A 25,774-nucleotide genomic window follows, 5' to 3' on the forward strand; every position below is an offset into this window, starting at 1 on the left:
GCTGCATTTGGGATCATTTAGTGTACTTTTGATTAAATGCGGGGCATAATGTAGTTATACTATAGTAGGATTTATATAGCAAATAAGCAGTTTAATCTGCTTCTTAGTTTGCATTGAAGTTCACTTTCCGTGGGCAATCTCTTATCAAGTACAATAAAATGTATCCAGACTCAGAATATTTTGATATATCTGATGTGAGACTACAAAATTCTTCTGTTTGTGTGTCAATTTCCTGTACAATATCATCATCATGGATCAATAGCCAGAAATCCTGATCCTTCACAATGATAATGTAATGTCCATAATTAGAGCCACTGCAAAGTTGAAGAACATCAACTAGGTCATACATGTGATCAAAATTAACAGTGTAGGGGGACCAAATTATCAAGGATTTTCCTGAGACTTTTCGTATTGGCAAAGTTTGCCTTATGATTAGGCTACTGTGTTTTCTTTTTAGTAAAGCGGAGCTCACACTTTTTTTTAATCTAAAAATAACATTTTTTGGTTTGACACTCTTGGCAACCTGATTCCACTATTCCTTTAGGAGCCATCCATGCAGGTGATTGTTACTTAAGACAAGAGAATTCAGCCATCCGTTTCAGGCCATCAGTGGAATGTAGTTTTAGATACATTAGAGTGATATGCTGTGGTTTCTGAAGGTCTTGCAAGTGTTTTTTCTACTCCAGGTGAGTCACACTGGTTATTTATGGTACGCCTTGACCATGTACTAATTGTTCACATATAAGGCCTGAAATATCTTTGCACACAAGTTTTTCCATACCCAGTCCTGATGAAGACCCCCCAGTAGATGTAATGGAATTACACACCTCTTACAAGGGTGAAACGTTGACGATTTTTGATGCTGCCTGCCTTGTAACTTTTCCTTGCCAGGCATATATGGACATATGACTATTAGTCTATTGAAGAAAGGTTATGAATTATGATACTTCTGTACATTCATAATATATCACTATGTTCCACAAAGAAACAGAATAGATTTTAGACACATTGTTGACTGTTCAGCCATCTGTCCATGTTTTAAACTAAGTTGCTCTGTACTGCATAACTAGGTCAGGACAAATCTCCGTACTTTCATTGATACTACATGTATCCTTGCAGAATACTGTTCTTTGAGAATGTTGCGAAGTCCGAGGTTGATTTCTTCGTTGTTTAAATGGGATATGATGTCATTAAGGTCTTCCTTTACATTGCAGCAAAAAAGTCATGCATTGTAGCTGATGGTGATATACCCACAATATGTTAATTTAATTATACATTTATTTTTCTTAACAGCACATTTTAAATGTTACATTATACCTCCTGTCAAAGAACCTTCCACTCGTCCAAAATGCATTGAGGTTTCAAAAGTCAAACTTAAAGGTTGATTCCTTGAAAAATAACTGAAGTTGAATCCATGATTTATATGATGAACATTTGAACTTCAGTGACATTCACTAAATAAATGAAGAGACCCAAATAGGTCAAAATATATGACTATTTGTAAAGGTTAAGCATTTGGGTGACCATGTTGAGAATAAGAGTTTTGAGGCCTCTTGCCCATGAAAGGTTGTGCTGCAAGGGGCTCTCTTGCAACAGAAGGCACCATGACCATGTGCCACTCACTTAATGTATCATAGGCCAGGGTATACTCCGGTAGTGCACAAAAAATGGCTTTGTAATGAGAGAGGATTTGTTGAACACGGTGTGCAGCCAAAAGGAATGTACAGTTTTCCCCACAATTGATGCTAGATGTCAAAGCATTTCATCTGTGGGTTCGGAAGAACAACAGAACTGGAATTGTGTTTTTTATTTTTTTATCTCCTAGCACATTTTTAACTTGTTATTTTCCCTTCCAGGTATTTACAAATGCATTCTTACTCACAAGAAGTTGGGCATCACCAAAGAACAGCTTGCTGGAAAAGTGTTACCTCATCTCATTCCACTCAGCATTGATAATAATCTAAATCTCAGTCAGGTAAATAATGTATTTGTTATTCATTATCGCCATGTTATATTGCTGAATTCATTTTGGAATGAATTACAAAAACGTTTTTAAAGGAAATCTTATAGTTCAGAATGTTATCTTTTCGTCTTCAATGACAGGAACGCATGATATAGCTATCTTTGGCCAAGGAACCTTATAACTAGCTCACTACTCATTACGAGCCTTGTTTTAACAACATATTTTATTGATTTTACATGGCTAGCCCGGGACATGTCCCGGAGGATACATTGTGAATAATATACATACTACCATGAACATCTGTTTTTGCTTGTTGTGTAACACTCAAACGTAACAATAACAACATTGCGCAGTTCGTTTCCAACCCCACCAAATTATTAGCGAAATGCTGAATATGTGGTTGGAAGTGATCAAATGGTACCTTCAATTGTATAGAAACCAGTCGCTCTCAGAGGGTAGAGTCTTTCAAGAGTTCGGCTCGGTAAGTTAGGGTAAGTCTATGCTCCTGTAGTCTGCACAGCGAGCCTTATGCTTTTTGCTGACAAAATGAACTTCATTATAAGCTCTTGTCTTGAATTCATGAAAGGAACTTTACTAGTGAGAAGCTACACTTGCATAGCTTCTGTGCCTGCTTTGATTGTGGAAGGCCCTAAGTAGAGGGTTGCAAGGAGCCTGCACATTGTATAGATTTTTATGGAAATTGTATATTTTTGTTGCTGGAATTACCTTTAACAGTTCCTCAACAGGGCTGATGTTGCCAGTGAAGATTAATGGTGTTATAGTTTTGCAAAAATATTTGTAAAGTGCAAGTCTAGCCATAGGGTGCCATGTTCTTAACTGTGCTATAGATGGAACTTTGTCCTCATTCCTGCTTGTCGCTATTTCCTCCATGCCCAAGATATTGTGACATGGATGAGAAGATTTTGAAGCACCACAAAACAAAATTGTGTGACAGTTTTTCAGGCATTTTCACAGCATTATTGAGCAATTATGTTCGAGGCATGTAGATACACATGTGCTGTAGATACACATGCTTTGCATACTCCTGCCATCTAGTGTTGGGTCCGAATGTTTACAAGTTGTTTGCAAGTTGTTTTTCTTCAAACGAGTCTTTCCTTGTCACAAGATAATGTGACTCCTCCTTTCAGTGATAGTGCATCGTCTATTGCTGCGCCCCGGTTTGAAACTGTTCTTCGGGCTCCCCTCGGAGTGCAATCCTCTCTACCCTCGGCCATATTGTTTCCGTACGCGTTCCCACTTCTCCGCGTATCATTTCGACAATAGAATCGACTTTTCGATCGGAAAGATTCGTGGACAGCCATCGGACCTAACTGCGCCAGGTCACCTCTCCGTCGATGGATCAGACTCTGTTTAAATTCTGTCCTCGGTGCCATGCCAAGTATCCGCGCACCGACTCACACGAACTTGTGTTTGTCTCCGGAGCACAAAGAAGAAACCTGCGACGCTTGCAGATCGTTCCGATCAAAGAAAACTCTTTGCAATCATCGGGCTCGATGTCGAGAAATGCAACGTCAAAGCATCGAAGATACACCGGATATCTTCGGCCAAGATTCCGGCCAAGAAGACATCGATGCATCGGCGGCAGAGGAGGAAGAGGTATTCTCTGAACAAGACTCTGAATCAGAGCTAGAGATAGACCTCGACTCCGAAGAACTGCCGCAGGGACAAGGTGATGTGAGTACAGAAGACCCGTTGCCCCCACAAACTCTGGAAAAACACAAGGCTTCGGCACCAACTCTGCCTCCTGGCCAAGGTCGGCACTGAGACGATGTTTCCGACGCCCCGCCTCAAGGCCCGGCTCCAAAACAACCAGTCAAGCCTTCCGGCTCGGTAAAGAGTCTTAAAAGTCCTCCTTGGAACCGAAGCCCTCCAGTTCCAAACACAATTCCAGCTTGGAGCCGAAATCCTCCGTGTCGAAGACCAAGCAACCTACGGAGCCGAAACATTCTGCACCCAAATGCCAGCTTTCTCCGGGACGGACGTCACCAGCACCAAAAACGTCTCTCCGAAACACAAAGAGACCCCTTCGGATCCAAAAGTGTACATTATTCCATTAACACCAGATCCTAAGCTAAAGAAGCTATAGATTAACCCAGAGACTTGGCATATTCACACAAAGCTGCCTCAAAAACGCAAGCTTCAGTATGAGGACACTTTCTACAAGATCCCTTTAAAAAAATCTGTAGTTACAAGTCCTTTTCATCTAACGTCACCAGCGCCTCCTTCTCCACCTGAGAATCCCTTGCAAGTTACACCTCAGGATTCCCCACAATCGTACCATGAGGATGACAATGCTGATGATGGGGGAATACATCTCCCAACAGACCGATGGACAAATTATACAATTGATCCTTCAAGTGATAATGATCCAGACCTTTACCCAGCCAAACCATCTCCTCTAGATGACAATGCATCCCATCAAGAATCACTAGCGGAAGATGTTTTGTTTGAGACTTTAAAATCCACACACAGGTCATCACAAACACTTCCCAAGCTTAAAGGCATAATGCCACATGCTGATGAGATTTTCACAGACCCAGTCAGAGCACACATCTTAACTCCTACAGTAGACAAAAAATACAAGGCCTCCCCTACAGACCCTATATTTATCAAGGGCCAGTTACCATTAGATTGTCTTGTAGTGTCTAATGCTCGTAAACAGGCGAATTCTCAGACGTCAGGAGATGGGCCTCCACCAGATGAAGAGTCCAAGTTAATTGTCGCTTCTAGCAAGCACATAGCTGCTCAAGCTGCGAATCAATGGTGCATTCTGAATATGCAGGATCCTTTAGCCAGATATGACAGGGCACACTGGGATGAGATGGAGCAATTGCTTCAATATCTCCCAGATGAGCAAAAGGCTAAGGCACAGGACTTAGTAAATGAAGGTGAACTCATTTCTAATTCCTCTATACGATGTGCCCTAGTTGCTGCGGACACCGCAGCTATAGAGGTTAATACCAGCATCCTGTTCAGGAGACACGCTTGGTTAAGGATATCAGGATATAAGCCAGAGGTCCAACAGTCAATCCTTAACACACCTTTTGATAAAGAACATCTCTTTAGTCCTAACGTAGATCAAGTGTTGGAGAAAATAAAAAAGGACACTGAGGTGCCAAATCTATGGGAGCACTCCAGTCTCCATCCAACAGAGGCTCCTTTTGTAGCTCCTTTTACATAGGAGGGTCCAAAACCCTGTCCCCAGATCAAAATACCTCTACTTAGAAAGGTAACAACTAGCCCTCTCCCTCCAAAGGATCTTTTCGAGGAAGTTATAGAGGCAACAACTTCAAGGGTAGGGGAAGAGCAACACACCCCGTAACTCCCCTTCCCCCAACAAGCAGTGACTTGCCCACGCTTCCCCCCCATTACACCACACCTGTCGAGGAGACTTCAACAATTTCTCCCCATTTGGCAGTCTATAACAACAGACAAACGGGTGATTGGAATGATCCTACATGGTTATTGCCTGGAGCTTACCAGTAATCTCCCAAACATTCCACCTCGATCTCACAAGTTGTCTGCAGAACACATACACTTGCTAGAACAAGAGGTCCAGTCTCTCTTGCTAAAATGGGCAATAGAGCTGGTTCCAATACAGTACTAGGGCTCCGGGGTTTACTCTCTGTATTTTCTCATTCCTAAAAACAAAAGGTTCCCTAAGGCCTATTCTGGACCTCAGAGAGTTAAACTGTTATATACTGTCAGAACACTTTCACATGGTAACGCTTCAACAGGTGCTACCACTTTTATAAAAAGCAGATTTTATGTCTACTCTAGATTTAAAAGATGCATATTTCCATGTTCCAATTCATCCAGTTCATCGCAAATACCTCAGATTTGTGATAGCAGGCAGGCATTACCAATTCAAGGTGCTTCCCTTCGGAGTGACTACAGCGGCCAGAGTTTTTACAAAATGTCTAGCAGTAGTCGCAGCTCAACTCAAAAGACAGCGGATTCACGTCTTCCCCTATCTAGACGACTGGCTTATCAAAGCCAACACTCACCAGAACTATCTACAGCACACACAGATCACAATAGATCTACTTCATCAACTGGGCTTCACCATCAATGCACACAACTCTCACCTGCGCCCGTCCCAGATGGAGTCTTACCTAGGAGCCAATCTAGACACAGTCAAAGCCCTAGCCCCTCCTAGTATAGCCAGAATACACAATATTCAGGCTATAATTCTACAGTTTCAGCCCAATCGAGCTTTTTCAGCCAGGGTGTTCATGCAACTGTTGGGAATGATGCCGTCTTGCATCACAATTGTACCCCATGTAAGGCTTCACATGCGCCCCCTACAAGAGTACATCAGTGGAATCAATCACAGGATCTATTAACCGATCTTGTGTTGGTAGACGGCTGTACCCATCGCTTTCTGCAGTGATGAAACCCACCAAACTTATTAGCTGGCCGGCCTTCCATCGACCCTATTCCGCAGATCGTGCTCACAGCAGACTCGTCTCTAACAGGTTGGGGAGCTCAAAGATTACACAATACAAGGCCTGTGGAGCAACAAGCATAGGACCCTACACATCAGCTATTTAGAGCTTTTAGCAGTTTTTCTAGCTCTGAAAGCTTTTCAAACTCACCTTGTAGCCAAAACTGTCCTAGTCTGAACAGACAACATGACAGCAATGTATTATTTGCAGAAGTAGGGGGACACACACTCTCTCCAACTGTCAACACTCGCTCAAGCCATTTGGAATTGGGCAATCCATCACAAGATTTATCTTCTGGCAGATCATCTCCCAGGAGTAAACAATCACATTGCTGATCTCCTAAGCAGAAGAAGGCAGCAAGTTCACGAGTGGGATCTTCATCCCCAACTTCTCCATCCGTATTTTCAACAATGGGGATTCCCACAAATAGACATGGTCGCCAAAGCTGAAAATGCTAAGGGGCACATGCACCAACATAAGGAATTGTGATTCCTAAATAGCGATTTTTAAGGAATCGCTATTTAGGAATCGCAATTCCTTATGCATGTAGGAATCGCATTACATTTTGCGATTCATAAACATTAAATATCACAAAATAAAAGAGACAAGGGGTTGAGTCTTCTCTGACTCCCTTACCAATATTCAGAACTCACATAACAGAGAAAGACTATCTAAAAAAGGGGTTATTCTGTTCACCAAACTGGGGAGCAGGATGAAACACAAAATTCTCTACCTACCCTCAAAGTGGTAGTGTGTTTTACATGTAACCCTACCAAACACTAGATATGGGAAGACAAAAAATGTCTTAGTACTGCCCTCACACACTTAACAGTGTCATGCTTCATCATTGGGCCGCATCATACATCCAGGTGCAGACCAACACACTGAATGGAGCGCAACATTTTTTTGTAAAGATATGAAGAATAGGGGTGAGGGTAAAGTGTGATAAAGAAAGACACAACGAAACACAAAAGTGTAACTCAAATCAAAAAGGAAAACAAATCTTCCCTTTGAAGAAGGGACCAAGAGAGGTGCAGATACATATATTTAAAACTACCTAGCGGTTAACTCTCAATTTTTTATTCTTTGTTAGCCCCTGGCAGGATTAAAATCAACAATATGGGGTATTAAGGGAAGGTAACGGCCCTTCTATCCCCACTGCAAATACCAACATGTTTCTGCCAGCTTTTTTTTGCGCCTAACCAGGTCGCTCTGGCATTCGTCAGGGTGTTGGTCCCTATTTTCTGGTCTTTACCCCTATTCGGGTGTTTATTACCTTATTACTTTGTGTGTTAGGCACTGTCCCAACGTCGCTCTTTCTGGAAATTTTGCTGCGTACTTACAAAATAGGCAACATATGTCACTATTCGGAGTTCCAGTCATTAAAGCTTTCATGGAAGGCTTAAAAAGCCCCAGTGTGAAATCTCAACATTGTTCTCACAAGGCTCATGGGTCCACCTTTTGAACCATTGTACAAGTGCCCTTTGCAGTTCCTCTCATGGAAAGTTGCTTTCCTCATTGCCATCACATCACTGAGGAGAGTTGGTGAGCTACAGTCATTAACTTTAGAAGAACCATTCTTTCAACTACACAAAGACAGGATACCCTAAATTCCTTCCCAAAGTAGTTTCTACATTATATATAAACCAATCAGTTGAGTTACCACTTTTATTTCCTCAACCTGATTCTGTAGCAGAATGCGCTCTTCACACGCTTGACGTTAGAAGAGCTTTACTGTACTACATAGGTAGTACAAAAGACTTTTGCAAATCAAAACAACTGTTTGTTGCATTGCTCCACCTCACAAAGGCAAGCCTATTTCTAAATCTGGTATTGCCAGATGGATTGTTAAATGCATTCAAACATGCTATACTAAAGCTTAAAGAACTTTAACCCTTCCCTCCTAGAACGCATTCCACTCATAAAATAGGCGCTTCTGTGGCCTTTTTAGGTAACTTTCCATGAGCTGACATATCTAAGACAGCTACATAGTCTACACCATACACATATACCAAACACTATTGTGTAGATGTGTTAGCACGTCAACAGGCTTATGTAGGCCAAGCAGTACTTAAAGCACTATTCCAAACAACTGCAACATTTACAGGTTAGCCACCGCTTAGGGAGTATGCTGCTTTTTAGTCTATGCAAATCATGTGTATCTACAGCACACATGGCTCGTACGGATAATGTTACTTACCCAGTAAGCATCTGTTCTTGGCATGTAGAGCTGTAGATTCTCATGCGCCACCTGCCTCCTCGGGTACCTGTAGTTGTTGCAGTTCTTCATTATCCATTTATACGCATGGACATCTGTATACTACACTTACTTACTCCGTTCTCACCCTCTTACGGGAAAACAGTCTAACAGTGGAGTCGATGTCCATGCGCACTATCACCGAAAGGAGGAGTCACCTTACCTTGTGACTAGGAAAGACTTCTTTGAAGAAAAACAACTTGCAAATATCCAGACCCAACACTAGATGACAGGCGTATGCATGTGAATCTACAGCTCTACATGCCAAGAACAGATGCTTACTGGATAAGTAACATTATCCTTACTTTCACATTCTGCAAATTCACCCTTAAGGGTGCATCATGAGTAGTTTTTTCTTGGGCATTTGGTTGTCCCGTCCAGGGTTTACAGAAATTATATTTAATGCATTTGGTTTGTTTGAAGTGAACCAAGACTATATCTGCCATAATTCAGTGGCTTCATAATCAGAATCCCATTACTTGAAACATATAGTCCAGGTGACCTAGTGCTATTTAGTAATCCAAACCCTTTCCTCGGTAGTCTTGCTCTAAATGCCTCAGAGATAACCCATTGTTAGTGCCCTTCCTCTGCACCTCAAACCTTATGTTCAGAGCAAATTGGTGTGAAAATTGCTTACTTCCCTTGTTAGGGTTATGAAGCCCTATATAAATTGAGTTCTCCAGCATTGGATCTATTATAGATTTACATGCTTGAACCATTCCTCATCATTGAGTACCTTAGTATCTTTAGGATAACAGTACAAGGCACTGACAGCTGAAAAGGCCATAGACAGTGCCCACATTTGTAGCACTGAGCAAAAATAATGGGGTGACCCGGTGTCCCTCAGAACCTGGGTGGGCGTATTATATAAATACAATGGTTCTGTCGGCAATTTGTGATTTCTTTTAGAAAGTTAAAAAAATATTCATTACATGTAACAGATATCAGATAAATGAGGAAAAAAGCACACACCAATAAAAAGTTTGCAATTTGGTAATTTAAGGAAATAAAGTATTATGGGCTGTCGTAATACATAAGAGCAACATATTGGTGATAAATAGTATATACAATATATTTCAAATGCTGTCAGAAATTCCAGACAGAACCATTGTATTTATATAACACATCCACCTGATTATAAAAGAACCAAACTCCTACTGAGTTGAAAGTGCTCTCTGCCTCACCCCTCCCAGAGGTTCCAGAGCTTTGCTGTTGCTTCTACTACGGATAAAGAACTTTAAAACATTTTTCATGGACTTTAGTTTTACACTTGAACCCTAGTGCCTCTGAAGAATTGCCACAATGGAAAAATCCAAGAGAAACCTTTTTAAAGCTTGTGATTCCTGTGGAAAAATGAGGGTTTTCTCTGATGACCTTTATGAGATATGCATTTGTTGTCTCTACCCAGATCACAAAGCCAAACACTGTAAGATCTGTGGAAAATTCTCTGCCAAGGCACTATGAGCACGAAGGGAGACTTCTGAGGTGGATTCAGAAAATAAGGCATTTGAATATCCCTCTATATGGTATGAATCTGAGATCAGTTTCTTCAAATCCGGTGAGGAAAAAGAGAAACAAAGGAAGAGTTTTGCACCTGAACCCTGAAAGGGCAAAACTAGGAAGAAGAATCTTCCTGAAGTGAACGTGAGCAAAAAAGACACAAAAAGGCTCCAAAAAAAGTCAGTAGGCACATCTTATCCGGAGAAAGAACAAAGAAAGACATTCACCAACTATGCCTCCACAATCATCCCGCTGTCTAAAAAATTAAAGGTTAACCCACGTTCGATGGTAAACCCATCGATGACCACAACTGTTGTCGAGAAGCCTTTGTCTACACCATTAAAGGCAAGAAAGAGACAGGCAAGCCCACATACAACGCTGTCAAAAAAAGATTTTGCTAACGCCATAGTTGACAAAAGAAGTGTTGATGAAGAAAGCCTCAACATATTCGTTCACTAAGAAAACTCGGATGACCGACATGTCGACGACTGAACCGCCAACAGTGATTGACACCTCTGTCCACGGCAACATAGTCAATGGTAAAATTTACTATGACTCCACTATAACTGGAGCACACATCTCCAAATAAAACCCTAATCACCTTCCTGCTAAGAATCTGGACTCTTAAGCTGAAGACAAACCTGATCCAGTGGGATGGTGTGGCTTATAGTCAAGGGTTTGTAAACACTAAATGTCAGTACACAGAAGAACAACAGGTGCGTTCCCCTGAACCACAGACTGAAGCCTTGCATCCAAACTTCCATTCACAGTACTGGTAATAAAGGGAATACTATGATCGCCGTTATGATCCTTATGAATCAGTATATGAGAACTTTGAGCATCAGCCTATTATGAATGCGCCAGTAAATTTTATAAAAGACTTACGACCCATGATGTTGGGCTATTATAAATGGTTTCAGTCAGGTGCACAACTGCCCCCACCTGCTCCGCCTGCACCAACGGCATCTACGTAGGAAGTGTACATCAGCAGGCACAGCAAATCATAGATGTGCCTATGTGGAAGAAAGCGAAATACCCCCATCAAATCCACCAAGAGATGAGGAGTGGGATGATTATATTATATTGATTATATATGATTATATTAACGATTTCCCTGTCACAAACCCACCAACACCCTTGCCTATGGATTCACCGCCAGACAATATCAGTAAGTTTCATTCTCTGGTGGATAGGGCAGTGAATTATATTTGACCTGCCGGTTACTGTTAAAGGGACTGACAGTTTCTTATGCGACTTTAAGAAACCAGTGATTATGCAAGCGATGCAGTGGCAATTCAGGAACCCCATGGCACAGTGCACGCCACCAAAAAAAACGAGAGGGGCGCGGAATGACCATGGCAGGCAAAACATTATCCTCTATGGCGGCTATGCCGAACAGAGCGGCTATCGCCATGGCAGAAGCAGGCAGATGTGACAGACAGACGTGGTCAGATATAACCCCATATCTGGACCTATTCCCTGATGATAACAAAGCAGGAGAGGAAAGCTATTCTCCACAAATGGAAAGAAAGCATTGTATGCGCTCATAGACGTTGCAATGGAAGTGTCAGATATAATATTGGCTTTAAACAGCTTGCTGAAAACCCTCTATTATGCAGGCAATGATGCCTGAAAGCTGCTATGCTGCGACCAGAGGTCCAGAATAAAATCATGGACATGCCATTTGATAGCTATTTGGGAAACATTGATCATGCTCTGCAGAGTATGAAAGCAGATACAGGCACAGCCAGATCCTTGGGTGCCCTACAGCAAAGAAAGCCTCAATGCTTTTGAGGAAGAGGGAAGAGCAGTCGCACAGAGGTCTGTATCAAACGTATAGACATCTAACATTTCAGCCAGCTTACCAACCTCAGTCATATCGTCAGGATTATTCTCCCAGTCAGCAGCAACAGCAGTATCCATATACACAGGTATCGCAGCAGTTCTACTCGTGACAACCACAGAAAAGCAAGGCCCAACTAAAGGGAAAGGACACTGGATGACACAGACAATTTTCAGGCACCAGATATCAATATATAGACCACCAACATATGGGGCTTTGTGACAAGCATTATCTCTACCTTCTACAACAACTGGAAGACATTCACTACAGATAAATGGGTGCTGGACATGTTTCATTATGGTCATACTCTGGAGTTTATGCAAACCATACTACAGCAAGGAGCTTTAGAATTATTTTCCAAAACATGATAGAAATGCCAGATTTTATTCCAGGTACTTCCTCTTATAGAAACGGCAAACGAATGAAGGCCCATTCTAGATCTGCACCAAGTCAATCTCTTTCTTAGGAAATATCATTCATTCAGAATGGTGACACTCCAGGAAGTATTACCCCTTGTTCGAGGCATGTGGGCTGCTGAATTCATATCTGTGCATAGATCGCCGCCTAGTGTTGGGTCCGGATGTTTGCACGTTGTTGTCCTGGAAGAGTCTTCGAAGTATCCTTGGATAGGTGACTCCTCCCCTGGACTACAGTGCGCATGGGCATCCTCTCCATCCTCAGATTGTTTTTTTCCGCCATTGGGTTCGGATGTGCTATCTTAGCTCAAGTTAGGAAAATATTTGGTCGAGGCCAAAAGGCCTTTAGTTCGCGTCCGTACTGTTTATCGATCGGGTTTCGATAGAATTTTGTTAGTTTACTAACTTTCAGCACCGACTTCTTTCGCATTTACCTGTCCATCGACTACTTCGACGATGGAATCCAGGACGCCATTCAAAAGGTGTCCGGTATGCAATGCGAAGTACCCACACATCGACGTCCATCCGGTGTGCAACAAATGCCTTTCGCCGGACCACGACGAATCGACATGCATGGCCTGTGCCCGGTTCCGTTCCAAGAAGACTCTAAGGAACCGAAGAGCGGCGCGACTCGAGGCGCGGCACGCGGCACCGGCCCCAACAGACATCTTCGACGAGGCCGACGTCGAAGAATTAGAAGTCATACCCTCCAGTCCCGTTTCCGAACACGACCCCGGATCGGACGAGGGCGACGAGTCACTCTTCCACAGAGGTGAAGACGACACCGAGGTAGGAGACGACGAGGAGGCCTTAGGGGCCGAAGAGAGTAGCTCCAATGATGAACAAGGCCTACCTGTTCAAACCGAAGAAACACCAGCGCCACAGCCTTTGGCTCCGGTCGAGGGATCGCCTTCGGGCCTTACCCGAGACCCATCCCGTAGTTCTTCGGCCCCGCCCTCGGGCCCGGCCTCGGACGTTCAGCGGCAGCCATTGCTGCATAAGCCAGCTGGTTTCCCTACCACAAAACCGAAACCGAAAGCTGCTCCGGTTCATACGAAACCGAAACTGAAAGTGGCGCTGGTCGGATCGAGGCCTTCCACGCCTTCGACGCCAGCGCAACGCGTCGGCACCGACCGCACCAAGAGGGACTTCGGTGCCGAACTGGAATCGGGCGACATCGGAGTCGACAAACGGAAAAAGGCCATCGGCACCGAGAAACCTACTCGGCTACCGACGCCAACTACACCGAGGGCAATACCGCCTGCTTCGCCTCGCGTCGCTCCCTCGACGACGCCGAAGCCTCACGTATCGAGGACGTCGACGGTGATCTCCACACCTCGACTCGAGGACCCGCCGGCACCGAAAAAATCCACGCCCAGCTCTACAAACCTGCCCGGTCCCAAGGCCTCAAAGACGCCCCAAGTGCGGCCTGCTGCGACGCAAAGCAACAAAACCACGGCGGCCCTCAAAGACCCGTCGGGTTCCGGCCCGATCGGAGCTCCGGCAACCTCTACGGGCCCAGCCAACATTACCTTCGGCTTGCCTCCGTCAACAATCCCGAAGATGTTCCAACTCAGGACACGGGTTACCCAGACTCCGGTTCCACCGGACGAGACGTCTCCGTCACGTATCATCGACGCCGACACTGGCAGGATGATTCTCCACGACCGAAGAATAACTTCGGAACCGCCATTGGACCCTTTCAGGATCCCACTAAAAAGGAAGCTGCCTGTGGAATCAGAACCTCTCCTTTATGAACCGTTCCATTCCTCCTACCAGGATCCACACCGGTTCTCCCCCACACGCTCCGACACGGATGCATTGGAGGACTACATGGATGACCAAGCACCCTACCATGTAGACACAGACCCTGATGACCAGCAGGACCCTGATCAAACTTGGGGCGACCCTGCAGACCCCAGTGCACCTCTCGATACACAGGACCCACAACTCTATGGGGCAAAAACATCTCCCACGGAGGATACTGCGGCGTTCAACGCTCTTATTGAACGTGCTGCAAATAACCATGGGGTACAGCTTCACTCAGATACCATCGAGGATGACTTTCTAATGGACACTTTTGCATCCTCAGAAAGACATGTAAAAACTCTGCCAATGCTGAAGGGGGTCCTCAAACCAGCTAAGGACATTTTCAAGGAACCCACCAGGGCACGAGTGATAAACCCCAGGATTGATAAAAAATACAGATCAGCACCTGGGGATCCTACTTACATCAAAGGACAATTACCACTCGACTCCATCGTCGTAGCGAATGCTCGCAAGAGGGCACACTCGCAAACGACAGGTGACGCTCCTCCCCCGGACAAAGAGTCCAAGGTGCTAGAGACCTCCGGCAAGCGGGTTGCCGCCCAGGCTGCCAACATATGGCGCATAGCCAACACTCAAGCGCTCCTCGCTCGCTACGATAGAGCGCACTATGACACCTTGGAGCAACTACTCCAACATCTCCCTGACCAGTTCAAAGAAGGTGCAGAAATTCTTATCAGAGAGGGACAGCTACTCACAAATGCTTCCATCAAATGTGCACTAGATGCTGCAGACACGGCTGCCAGGGCCATAAACACAAGCGTCATGCTGCGACGACATGCCTGGCTACGAATCTCAGGATTCAAGCCTGAGGTACAAAACAACATACTGAACCAGCCCGTCAACCCCGACTATTTATTCGGCCCAGAGGTTGACACCACCCTCGAAAAGATAAAAAAGGACACGGACACTGCAAAGTCCATGGGCGCCCTCCAAACTCAGTCCTTTCGGAGCGGCTCCTTTCGTCGCCCCGGAAACAAGGGGGCAGGTAGAGGACAGGGGTCACAACAAACGTATAACAAAGGCAATACACAGACCACCTACGATAAAAACACCCGAGGTGGATATCGTGGCTCCAGTACAAAGGGCAGAGGACGTGGCTACGGCAACACCAGGTCCTCCCCCAAGAACAAGCAGTGACGCCCTCTCCCTTCCTCCCGACCACATAACACCTGTCGGGGGAAGACTACAAAGGTTCCTGTCCACGTGGAACTCCATCACCACGGACAGGTGGGTCAAAGTTATTGTAAAATACGGTTACTCTCTGGAGTTAACCTCCACTCCGCCCACAATACCACCAAGAAACCGTCCTATGTCCTCAGAGCACTTAACGCTCTTACAGCAAGAGGTGCAAAGTATGCTTCTAAAAGGCGCTATAGAGGTCGTACCCATCCACGAGCAGGGTACGGGGGTTTACTCCCTCTACTTTTTAATTCCAAAGAAGGACGGGTCGCTCAGGCCTATATTAGACCTGAGACCCCTGAACCAGTACATTCTTTCAGAGCACTTTCACATGCTCACCCTACAGCAAGTCCTTCCGCTTCTCAAGCAGGGAGACTTCCTAGCCTCACTGGACCTCAAGGATGCGTACTTTCACATACCCATCCACCCCTCACACAAAAAATACCTCAGGTTCACTGTTCAGGGGCAGCACTATCAGTTCAAAGTCCTTCCCTTCGGCGTGACAACAGCGCCCAGGGTTTTCACGAAGTGCCTAGCTACGGTGGCAGCACACTTACGGAGGCAGCATATACACGTCTACCCCTACCTAGACGACTGGCTCGTTCAAGCGAAGTCAGCCCAGCAATGTGCAAGCCACATGTCCCGCACCATTCACCTTCTTCACAGTCTGGGATTCTCACTAAATTACCCAAAGTCCCATCTCCAGCCCGCACACGTACAACAGTACCTAGGTGCGACTATAGACACTCTGGCGGCCACAGCTCAGCCGAATTTAGTGAGGATCAACAGCATACAACTGCTGATCTCCAAGTTCAAACCCAATCACTCGCTTCCAGCGCGAGTGTTTATGCAGTTGATAGGCATGATGGCCTCCTGCATCTTCATAGTCCCGCACGCGAGGTTACATATGCGCCCACTTCAGGAGTGCCTAGCACGTCAGTGGAATCAGGCTCAAGGACAGTTGAAAGACCTAGTGTTGGTGAGCGGTCGGGCATACAACTCTCTGCATTGGTGGAATCCACAAAACCTTTGCAAGGGCCGACCGTTCCAAGAGCCTGTTCCACAAATAGTACTGACAGCGGACGCGTCTCTCCAGGGATGGGGAGCTCATGTACTCCACTACACAGTGCAGGGACTATGGACTACACAACAAAAGAAGATGCACATCAACCTTCTGGAACTGATGGCAATCTTCCTGGCCATGAAGGCATTCAAAGTACATCTGTGCAACAAAGTCGTATTGATCCGGACGGACAACATGACTGCCATGTACTACATACAGAAGCAGGGAGGAACACACTCTCCACAGTTGTCTCATCTGGCTCAGAGCATGTGGAAGTGGGCCATTCAAAGGAACATGTTCCTCATGGCGGAACACCTCCCTGGCAAGGACAACCAGATGGCGGATCTGCTCAGCAGACACAGCCACCAGATGCACGAGTGGGAGTTACACCCATCAGTACTCCAACCGTACTTCCAGCAGTGGGGTCATCCAGAGATAGACCTATTCGCGACAAGCGAAAACGCAAAATGCCAAAGCTTCGCCGCCAGATTCCCACATCCGCAGTCGCAGGGCAATGCGATATGGATGAACTGGTCCGGCAGATTTGCGTACGCTTTTCCCCCAGCGCCGTTGATACCGCTGGTAGCTCGCAAACTACGACAACACTCCCTGACACTCGTCCTAGTTGCTCCCACGTGGGCACGCCAGCCGTGGTACACCACCTTCCTCGAACTTTCCGTGGTGCCGCATCAAAGGCTGCGGATCAAACCCGCGCATTTGACGCAGAACCATGGAGAGGTTCAGCACCCAGATCCGCAACAGCTGAACCTGGCGATCTGGCTCCTGAAGTCCTAGAGTTTGGCTATCTCAACCTGCCACCTGACTGTATGGACATCATCAAGGAGGCCAGGAGACCCACTACCAGGGCTTGCTATGTAGCCAAATGGAAAAGGTTCGTCATTTATTGCGGTAATAATGACATCAACCCGCTGGACGCATCCATCCACAACATCATCTGTTACCTCTTACACCTATACCGATGCAATCTGGCGTACACCTCTATACGTGTCCATTTGACCGCAATATCAGCCTATCTGCAAACCAGGCAGCACCTCTCTCTATTCAGAGTGCCTGCCATCAAAGCATTCTTGGAAGGGCTCAAACGAGTCATTCCACCTAGTCACCCACCGGCCCCAATGTGGAACCTCAACTTGGTCCTCACACGCCTGATGGGTCCACCCTTTGAACCTCTACACTCATGCGAGATTCAATTCCTTACCTGGAAAGTGGCCTTCCTAGTAGCGATCACTTCCCTCAGAAGAGTTAGTGAACTCCAGGCACTAACCGTTCAAGAGCCATTTATTCAGGTTCATGCCAACAGGGTCGTACTACGTACCAACCCCAAATTCATGCCCAAGGTAATATCGCAGTTCCACATGAATCAGACTATTGAACTGCCCGTTTTCTTCCAAAACCCACAAACTGTTGCAGAAAGGGCACTACATACACTAGATGTACGGAGGGCCCTCATGTACTACATCGACAGGACTAAACCATTCAGGAAGACAAAACAACTGTTCGTTGCCTTTGCCCCACACCACAAAGGTAACGCCATCTCCAAAGCAGGGATAGCCAGATGGATAGTTAAGTGTATTCAAATCTGTTATCAAAAGGCAAAACGCACATTAACTATTCCACCACGAGCCCACTCAACACGTAAGTTGGGGGCTTCCATGGCCTTCCTAGGAAATATTCCCCTGCATGATATATGCAGAGCAGCCACATGGTCCACTACACACACATTTACAAAACACTATTGTGTAGATGTGCAGTCAAAACAGCAGGCAGCTGTAGGACAGGCTGTTCTCAAGACACTTTTTCAGACCGCTGCAGCTGGCACGGGTAGCCGCCGCTAATAGAGGGCACTGCTATGTATTCTATGCACAGATATGAATTCAGCAGCCCACATGCCTCGAACTGAATATGCTACTTACCAGTATGCATCTGTTCTTGGCATGTAGGGCTGCTGACATTCATATCGCCCTCCCTCCTCCCCGGCGCCTGTCGCAGCTGCAGCTCTCAGAATTACTGCAAGCATGGTCATCACTTTCTGTATCTACTCCATCACTGCCACAATGGCGAAAAACAATCTGAGGATGGAGAGGATGCCCATGCGCACTGTAGTCCAGGGGAGGAGTCACCTATCCAAGGATACTTCGAAGACTCTTCCAGGACAACAACGTGCAAACATCCGGACCCAACACTAGGCGGCGATCTATGCTCAGATATGAATGTCAGCAGCCCTACATGCTAAGAACAGATGCATACTGGTAAGTAGCATATTCACTTCTGTGGAATGAATATATGGGATCATTTGATATTAAAGATGCTATTTCCAGATTCTCATTCATAGAAAACAATGCAAGTTCAAAGATTTTAGGTAGCCGTTTGCCACTACCAATGTAGAGTCCTTCCCTTCCCTTTGTCCTTCTATCCGCACCCACAATCATTACCAAATGCATGGCTCCAGTCACAGCCCACCTTTGATGCAGAGGACATGAGATCTACCCTTATCTAGATGACTGGATGCTCATGGCTCATCCTTCAGCACTGCAAACCACTTGATGGCAGCCTGTATCAGATGTAAGTCTCTAGGTCTCCAGCTCAACAAAAGCAAGTCTTCTCCGACACTTTAAAATAAGATTCACTTCTTAGACGCAATAATAGACACTGCAGAATCAAAAGCATTTTCTTCAATGGATAGACAAATAGCTTTATTTAAGCTGGCAAGACGGATGCTGTACCAGGAGGAAGTAAAAGTGCACCTTCCAAAGAGACTTCTAGGCATGATGTCCTCATACGTGGTGTTAATACCATACTGCACATCGTAAAAGTGAACCATGCAGGAGGAATTAGACAAACCGCAAACTCAAATTGCCGGCTCATTCAAAGACAAGGAAGCCATAACTGCAAAATTGAAACAAGAACTCCTTTGGTGAATGTCACAAGACAATACACATTCACGATTCACATTCCTTTTGCCACAGTGACAACTTGTGGTCAACTCGGATGCCTCAATGGAAGGATGGGGAGCTCAACTACAAGAACTTTCTGCCAAGGGGCTGCAGGCTCCAAAGGAGAAACGTTTACACTTCAACATGCTCTTGCTCAGAGCAGTCAGGAGAGGAATTCAGTTCTTTTTCTCTCATGTCCACAACTTGGTCCGAACTGATAATACCCCCAAAATGTTTGATATAAGCAAGCAGGGTTGAACATGTTTTCGAATTCTGTCATCAGAAGTTCAAAAATTATGGCATTGGGAAATTTACAAAAGAATAACCCTCATAGCAGTACAACTCTCATGTACAAGCAACAATCAAGGAGACTTCCTCAATAGAATGCCAAAGGATTGTCACAGTCCGATTTGAAGGACAGTGTCCTGAAAGAAATATTCCATATCCGTGGGAAACAAGATCTACGAGAGACATCAATAAATGCCTCTTTTACACAAACCAGCATCCACAGCCAAACTCATGGGTGAATGCTCATTTGATACGATGATACAAGATGTCTGCCTACTCTTTTCCGCTGATTCGCCTCCTGCCAAAAGTGATTGCCAAACTGAAGGCTGATCCTCATAGCCCTTACTCTGTTATGACATGCTGCTTTTCAGACATACTACAACTACCTCAGAGACGCTCCATACTGCTGGAGTCAACACAGGGTCTCTTATTCAGATGTTGGGCCAGGTGCTTCACCACAACTTGCAGTCTCTCAAATTAGTAGCTTCGCTCCTGAGCACCTTGAGTTCGGAAAAATAGATATCCCATAGGACTGTGAAAATATCTTGGCATAGATCATACTGTTCCTGCATACTGCACATATGTTGCAACATATGTTGTGAAACAGAAGGGGTTTTGTTTGTGATGTCAGAGTAAAGGGTTACATCTTTTTCATATGCAGGCCCATGAAATACTACTGTATCTTCTGGAACTGGCCACGTCCAGACTCAAACATACCTCAATCAGAGTTCACCAGGCAGCCATATCATGTTTTAAAAGAGCACATAATAAGCAGTCTTTATGGTCACACAGAACTCCACCAACAGCTTTTTAACTAAATACAGTTCTTTCCTATTTAATATCAGACCCATTCAATCCAATTCACAAATGAAGGCAAAAGTAATTTTCTTGGCCATAAAATCGGCAAGAAGAGTTAGTGAGAGCCATGCCTTCACCATGACCGAACCTTTCCTACAGTTCTCAAAAAACAAAGTCACCCTAAGAACTAATTCCAAGTTAATACCTCAAGTACCAACAGAATTTTATCTCAACGAGCCGGTAAACCTAAAGACATTCATTCAAAATATTCGAAATCTGACTGAAAGAGCTCTGCATTTATTTGATGTCAGAAGATGTCTCATGTTCTATCTGGATAGAACTAAGCAAACAGCAAAACCTAGTCAGCTTCTAGTATCCTTCTCTAGACCACGTAAAGGCTTCCAAATCACAAACAAAATGAATATATAGATGGGTAGCTGCAACAGTAGCTTTTTGTCTCCTGAAAGCAGAAATGCCTCTTTCACACACAGTTAAAGTCCATTGCATGAGGAGCATGACAATTTAATCAGGGCTATGTGCAGGGGTGCCACTAGAAGACATTTACTGAGCTGTAACGTGGAGTGCCAGACACATTCACGAGACACTGTTGCTTGGAAGCAGTTGGAAACAGAGATGCAACGGTAGGTCAGGTGTTTCGCATTTTTTCAAATAAGGTGAGCCGGTCTATTCTGCCTCGCCATCCTCTTCTAATGCACATATGAATTAAATTGTTAACACTACTTAATATTGTGATTCGAGCATGTGAATCTATAGAAGATTCAATGCTAGAGAAAAAATGTTATGTACGTGCAGCAATTGTTCTCCAGCATTGGTATCTTTAATAAATTCACATGCTCCCCCCTCCTCCATAAATAGAGGCTAATAGTTAATAGTTATATATTTCTACTCTTGCGCTAACAAATCTGTGATGTGAAGGCATCTATGAGGTGTGAGGCAGAGAGCACTTCCACCTCACTGACTGCATTTTGGCCCCTTTAGAATGACGTGGATGGGCTAACAAAGTGGGCACTGTATTATAGCCTTTTGAGCGGTCAGTTCCTTGTACTGCTATGATAAATTTACAGAGGGACTCCCATTTCGATAACGGGGAATGATTCAAGCATGTGAATTTATGACAGATACCAATGCTGGAGAATCACAGTTTAAGGTAAGTTACTGATCGACCTGGCATCCTTGGTGTAGTTTCCCCTGACATTTTGCCTTCAGACCTCCTGTTTTGCTGACTTTGTTTTTGTTGGCTTTAGGATTCTGGGCACTTTACCACTGCTAACCAGTGCTAACATGCATGTGATCTCTGCGTTAAACATGGTAACATTGGCTTATCCACAATTGGCATATTTGATTTACCTACAAGTCCATAGTCAAGTGCACTACATGTGCCCAGAGCCTGTAAATTAAATGCTACTAGTGGGTTTGCAGCACTGATTGTACCTTCCACTTCTGTAGCTCTTTAAACATGTCTTAGGTCTCCCACTGCAAAGCCTGTGTATGCAGTTTTAAGACTGCCATGTCGACCTGGCAAGTTAACACTTTTGCCATGCCCAAAACTCTAAACGTCCTTTCTAATACACATGTTACCCCTTAGGTAGGCCCTAGACAGCTCAAGGGCAGGGTGCAGTGTATTTAAAAAGTAGATCTGAAAGAAACAGTTAGTTATAGATTCTTTACCTTAAAATAACTCCCAGGCGTCAGACTGGATCCGGAAAGTTTTTTGTCAGCAGTACCCCTGCGCTTCGGAAGGTGGTGTCGGTCGCTTCCGCATTCGTCGTCTGTCGCCGTAGCACATGGACGCCACCCTCGCGCGCTGACTTCCTTTTGCCGCACCAGCAAGCGCAGATTCGGAGAGAGCGGTACCTCCAGTCACTTTTTGACTGACTTTTTCTCGACTTTTGTCGTATTCGTTTTTTGAGTCCATCAACTCCTGGTGCATGAGGGATGCCAGGCTTCAAGGCCTGCGGTTCCTGTAACCGACTGATGTCAGTGACAGACCCGCACCGCGTGTGCCTGTACTGCCTGGAGCGCGACCACGACCCCAAGTCGTGCTCCGAGTGCCGGACCATGGTCCGAAGTCTTTGCTGGAGTGGTCCCGAAAGCTACTCCATGTCCAGCAGTCGGCTCTGTGTCGCTCGAGGTCCCGGTCACGGAGGAGGTCGAGGGACCGGTCACGGAGCCAACACCATTCTTCGTCTAAGCCTTCGCACTCGAGGTCAGGTAAGTCAAAGCACAAGGAGAAGTCAAAGAAGCATAGTCGCTCTTCTACTTCTCCCCGTCCATTGGCTGATGCGACAAAGGATGCGGGTGGTGCCCCTCCCGCGGCTCCGCGTGTGGAGCCCGTAGGGTCGGCTCTTGGTCCCCCCCCCCCATCCTATCCCGGGACCGGGAGCGACCCCTGCCCAGCTTCGTCAGTTTATGAAGCGATGCATGCCCTCTTTGGGCAGCCCGACTCTGCCGGCATGTCTTCGGGCTCCGCGGACTCAGCTGGGGGCCCTGGGCCTTCGGCGACGGCGGCTTTGGCCTCAGCGCCGCAGGGTCCCCTTGGATCCAGGCCTGGATCCAGGTCGGCGCCTGTCGACCTTGTTACGCCTCCCCCTGCGCCGATTACACTGGCACCACGTCCGCAACCGGCGTCAGCTGTGTCCCCAGCCGTCGCCGACCCTGGCCTCCACCTCGAGGTAGACACGGAGTCGGACCGGTGTCGACCGACGTCGACGGGTACTTTTGTGCTCCTGTTCTACCCTGGCTCTTTGAGACCAGATTGGCAGCCAGAGGAGGGTGAGGAGGACTGGGAGGGGTCTGAGGACCCTTTAACCGACCAGTTGGCTTATGAACAGGACTGGAGAGAGAAACTGGGGAAAGCCAGTGGTCTGGATACCTCACCAGACCTTGGCATTTTGTCTCCTCCTACCGTGGCTACGGAGGAGGGAGCGTCATACGCAGTAGTGTTGCCTAGGGCGGCCGAGGCTCTCCACCTCGAGCTACCTATGGTGGCAGTCAGGACTAACCTCCTGACAGAGGTCGTTCAACCGCCAGCGAGCTCTTCGGAGCTCCTGCTGCCGTTTAATGAAGCCCTCACATACATCCTTTTGGGCACCTGGTCCAGGCCCAACACAGGGGCTCCTGTGGACAGGTTGATTGCCCGATGCCACCGCCGGGCCCCGGGCAACCCCACTTTCCTCTCGCAACACCCCACCCCTGAGAGCTTGGTGGTCCAAGCCTCCACTTCCAAAGGCGCATTCCCTAACGCACTACTTGATAGGGAATCTAAAAAGCTGGACCACCTTTGAAAGAAAATGTTTTCTTCCTCCAGCTTGGGACTGCGGTCGGTAAACACCGCATGTCTGTTGGGCCGTTACACCCACTCTGTGTGGGATACGGTAGCGCAGGTGCTGCCCCAGTGCTCGGAGGAGGCCCGAGCCGTGCTCTCCCGTGCAGTTGCTGACGGGAGAGACACAGCGAAGTTTACCATCCGCTGTGGGCTGGATACCGCAGACGCACTAGGCAGGACGATTTCCACGTCAGTTTCCTTCGCCTGGTTGTGGTCGACTGGGTTTTTCGGGGCTGTCCAATCCACTCTCATGAACATGCCCTTTGATGGCTGTCGCCTTTTCGGCGACAAGGCAGAGAACGTGCTGGGGCGCTTTAAGGACTCTCTGGCTACGGTCAGGTCCTTGAGCCTCTCCACCACCCGCCCTGCGCAGTCTGCTTTCGTTGCTACGGAAGGGGTGCCCTGTGGCGCCCCGCCCAGGGTTACAGGTCGGCGCAAGCTGTTCAGCCTCTGCGTGGCCGGGGACGTGGGAACCAGCACCGGGGTTCTGGGGGACAGCGGGCAGGCCAGTCCACCACAGCCTCCTATGCAGCAGCCTCAAAACCCTCCAAGTCCGATTTTTCAGGGCCACCAAACGCCAGTGGGAGGCAGGATTCGCCATCACCTCCCCTACTGCCGCACCATCACGTCGGACAGGTGGGTTTTGCAAATAGTCCGAAGGGGCTACTCCCTCCCCTTCGAGACTACCCCTCCATCCATGCCACCTCAGTACCATCGCATGTCAGAGGATCATCTGGCCCTTCTCCAACAGGACGTTTCGGCACTCTTGGCCAAGGGAGCCAATGAGTTTGTTCCTGCCCCAGAAGTTGATCGTGGTTGCTATTCCCACTTCTTTCTGGTGCCCAAGGAGGACAAAGGTCTGCGTCCTATTTTGGATCTCAGGAACATCAACCGCTTCCTCCGAAAGGAGACGTTCAAAATGTTGTCGCTCGCTCAGGCCACGAGCACTTTCAGTTTACCGTGCTCTCCATTGGCTTTACCAGCGTCCCTCAGGAGTTCACGAAAGTGATGGCGGTGGTCGCAGCCCATCTGCGCAGATTAGGGGTTCCAGTCTTGCCCTATCTCGACGACTGGCTGTTGAAGGCGGGCTCGCCCCAGGCTGTCGTCTTCCACCTCCGGACTATGGCCAACCTCCTGCATTCGCTGGGGTTCTCCATCAACGTGCTGAAGTTACACCTGACCCCCTCTCAGAAGCTCCTCTTCATCGGAGTGGTTCTGGACACAACGTAGTTTCAGGTTTATCCAGCCCAACAGCGAGTCCGGGATATTCGGGCTATGATTCCGATCTTTCAGCCTCTATCTTGGGTTTCGGTCAGGAAAACCCTCAGGCTGCTGGGTCTGATGGCCTCCTGCGTCCTGCTGGTGGACCATGCCAGATGGCATATGCGGGCTCTTCAGTGGGACCTGAAGTTCCAGTGGGTACAACATCAGGGGAATCTGTCGATTACGTCCAGATCTCGGACGGCACTGCACACCAATTGCAGTGGTGGCTTACAGCAGATCCCTCTCCCTTCCATTTGTCGACCAGAGTTCACAGTGGTGACCGATGCATCACTTCTGGGATGGGGCGGCCACATGGGAGAAGCGGAGATCAGAGGCCTCTTGTCTCTGGCGGAGTCCGGGCTCCACATCAAACTTCTGGAGCTTCGGGCGATTCGTCTTGCACTCAAGGCATTCCTTCCCTCTGTCCGGGGAAGAGTAGTGCAGGTGTTCACGGACAACACCACCGCCATGTGGTACTGCAACACACAAGGCAGGGAGGGGTCGTGGACCCTAAGTTAGGAGGCCCTCCGCCTCTGGACATGTCTGGAACATCAGGGTATATCCCTGGTGGTTCAACACCTGGCAGATTCTCTGAACCTCAGGGC

General features: G+C 46.8%; 1 protein-coding gene across 3 annotated transcripts in view; it reads left to right on the plus strand.

The window, feature by feature from the left end:
* Nucleotides 1-25,774, plus strand: part of SCYL2 (SCY1 like pseudokinase 2) — a 408,171-nt gene that overhangs the window by 249,772 nt on the left and 132,625 nt on the right. For all 3 annotated transcript variants that reach the window (XM_085653887.1, XM_085653888.1, XM_085653889.1), the window contains one exon: nucleotides 1,857-1,975. In XM_085653887.1, coding sequence (XP_085510013.1) covers nucleotides 1,857-1,975 — 119 coding nt within the window. The remainder of the gene's footprint in view (nucleotides 1-1,856; nucleotides 1,976-25,774) is intronic.

The sequence above is a fragment of the Triturus cristatus genome, chromosome 4_1 (genome assembly GCF_964204655.1).
Source record: "Triturus cristatus chromosome 4_1, aTriCri1.1, whole genome shotgun sequence".
NCBI lineage: Eukaryota > Metazoa > Chordata > Amphibia > Caudata > Salamandridae > Triturus > Triturus cristatus.